Source organism: Penaeus vannamei, chromosome 6, assembly GCF_042767895.1.
Source record: "Penaeus vannamei isolate JL-2024 chromosome 6, ASM4276789v1, whole genome shotgun sequence".
Taxonomy (NCBI): domain Eukaryota; kingdom Metazoa; phylum Arthropoda; class Malacostraca; order Decapoda; family Penaeidae; genus Penaeus; species Penaeus vannamei.
This window is the reverse complement of record NC_091554.1, coordinates 44,625,591-44,628,090: the sequence shown is the minus strand read 5'-3', so window position 1 is coordinate 44,628,090 and position 2,500 is coordinate 44,625,591. Positions and strand designations below refer to the sequence as shown.

At 41.5% G+C, this 2,500-nt stretch overlaps 2 protein-coding genes across 3 annotated transcripts in view; both read right to left on the bottom strand.

Annotated features, from left to right (window-relative positions):
* The window catches only part of LOC113820865 (SET and MYND domain-containing protein 4), a 271,966-nt gene that overhangs the window by 252,487 nt on the left and 16,979 nt on the right, over positions 1 to 2,500 (bottom strand). The window lies entirely within an intron of this gene.
* Positions 1 to 2,500, bottom strand: part of PolrMT (mitochondrial RNA polymerase) — a 27,660-nt gene that overhangs the window by 8,391 nt on the left and 16,769 nt on the right. For both annotated transcript variants that reach the window (XM_070123068.1, XM_027381301.2), the window contains exons 9-13: positions 2,239 to 2,425; positions 1,884 to 2,064; positions 1,401 to 1,616; positions 611 to 752; positions 10 to 210 (exon numbers count right to left, since the gene is read on the bottom strand). In XM_070123068.1, coding sequence (XP_069979169.1) covers positions 10 to 210; positions 611 to 752; positions 1,401 to 1,616; positions 1,884 to 2,064; positions 2,239 to 2,425 — 927 coding nt within the window. The remainder of the gene's footprint in view (positions 1 to 9; positions 211 to 610; positions 753 to 1,400; positions 1,617 to 1,883; positions 2,065 to 2,238; positions 2,426 to 2,500) is intronic.

Sequence of the window (2,500 nt, the reverse complement as noted above, 5' to 3'; positions counted from 1 at the left end):
AGTACATACATGGTTTGCCAGAGACAGCTTGTAGAGTGCATCACACCAAAGGGAATGCATTTCACTTTTCTTCTTGTAGTAGTCCATGCGTTGGCGGCGAATCTGGTGGATCTCTGCATTCGTCATATTTGGCTGAATTTTGGGGGGTACAGGGTGCTCTGAGGGGGGTGGGGGCACATCCAACTCATCTGAACCCTTGTTGTTGAACACCTGTGCAAGAGGAAAGTAATGTTTGTATTTATTTTTTTCAGTCAAAAGCGCTCCAACAATTTTCATAGCTCTTTCGTAATTCTCTGACATCCTTTCTTTTTATCAATAACAAAAAATGACAGAAAGAAAAAAGCATAAAAACCCACTTAACCCACCCGCGCCGGGGTACATTTTGTAGCCAAAATTTAAAAAATCCGGGAAGCTACAAAATCGGCGGGCGGAGCTTCCCCGGAGTCTCTCCGCCCGCCCGGCCGCCCGCCGCTTTTGCCACGGAGCACGGCTCCGAGACAGCATCGCACTGGCGGGCAGCCCGAAACTGTTTATTTTTTCCCTGTGTCTCATATATGTGACACCCGGGACGAATGGGTTAAAAAACTGCAAAGCCAGAGCTTTCACTCACCTCAATGAGAAGATCAAGCATGGGTTTGTTTACCATCCAGGGAATAGAACCGAGCTGGTTGAGGGAGTCCATGACGGGGAAAAGCTGCTGGTTCCCCTTCTCTACCATTCTCTGTTTCTGCTGGTGGGCATTGTAGGGCAACCTGAAAATAACCAAACCTTCATTAAGATTCTAACTTCTTTGTTTTGTTTAACACAAGACAAAAGGAGAAAAATGGGAGTGCAGTCTACCTTCATTACTATGAGTTGAAAAGGAAAGCACTTTCTATATAATCAAGGAGTCAGTAATAACCAGGAAATCCATGAAAGCCTTACCTCACCCTTACACTTACCTCATGACACACACAAGGTTGCCTATCTTAAGCCAATCCTATTGTTACTCATCCAAATGTATTCTTTTCAGCTACTCTCTCATTATCCATTGGGAATCCTGATTCTTTTTCTAAAGAACTCATACTCAAAGGGCCTATTCACTTATAATGAGCCCTGTTATAGGGAGGGTAGACTGCAGTTAAAATTTACTTTCTCACTGTATTCAATGAATACAATAAGGGTATGTATAGGTTTTATAATTAGAATAAAGAAAAAAAAAAACTATATGCAAAATAAAGAACAATCACTTGATAATTTCATGATAAAACTTGCTATCTAAAGAAAATCAAACACTAGTAAATCTCTCAAAGGAAAATAGAAACTGGTGAGTTAACCATCCATAAAAATGAAAAACCTCAGGTCAGACTGCCAGCCGATCACATGCACCCTGACTCTATACCTTCCCCAAGCAATCTCACCTTACAATCTTGGCATCAGTGAGCAGATAACCCCCAAGCTTCATGGAGACCCAGGGGATGGGGGGTGACACCATGGGGGCTACAAATGCCTCGAATGTCAAGCTGGTCTTTGATGCCTTTCTGTAGAGGTCTAGCAATGTTGGGGAAGGCTTGATTTCCTCCACCACACGAAAGCCGTATGACCGCTCTACCTCATACAAGGCTGGGTACGTGTGCCTGTTAAAGTGCAGCAGTTTAGCATTGATAATGGCAGATAAATATAGATGCTGATGAATTTCTTTTTCTGTTTTACCTAATGTAATTAAGTAAAACAATCAACATAAGATGATAGAAATGACTCATTTTCAATCTTGTTACAAAATCAAACAGTTTGACTAAATCAAATTAAACAAAAACAGGAAAAAATTTAATAATGACTTTTGCTTGGATTTGAAACAAACTTAACCAATTAAATAAATGCAACAAAGGTATATAAAGACTAACTTTTCTGAGTGAAGTGGCTTCCACACCATGACCTTAGTGAGCAGCATTGAGTAGAGGAACTGGCCAAGAGCAAGCTGAACTGTGTTGGGCCACTCCACAGGGCTGTGATCTAGCCTGGGCCCTTCACTGTACCGGCTAGCAAACTCCGACCAGCTGACTCGAGGGATGTACGAGATCCCATCTGATAGAAATGGGTGTAAATAAAATGGAAAAAAATACAGATGTATTTCAGTGATATTCAAGATTACATTGCACAAAATAAAAACAACAGAGTATTAAATGAGGTTACAGTGGGATTACTTTGGGATGGACAAAGCAAAAGGACCAATATTGTTTACCAGTAAGGTAACTTTACCTCTACACTGACTGTTGATGTACCAATCACAGTAGTCCTTGTACACTTGCTTGAGCTTGTCCATGACTCCGACCTCTTTCTTGTACTGCACACTGTAGCGGTTAAACACCAACTCCCCTAGACGCCGGTAAAGCACATAGCGTGAAGGGGAAAAGGCCTCTGACCCACCTGCTAGCCTTCCTATCTCCTGTTGGTGCAAATGGATTGTTATTTACTTTTGCTTAAAAAAGATAAAAGGTATGAAATGAAAGAAGACAAAGTT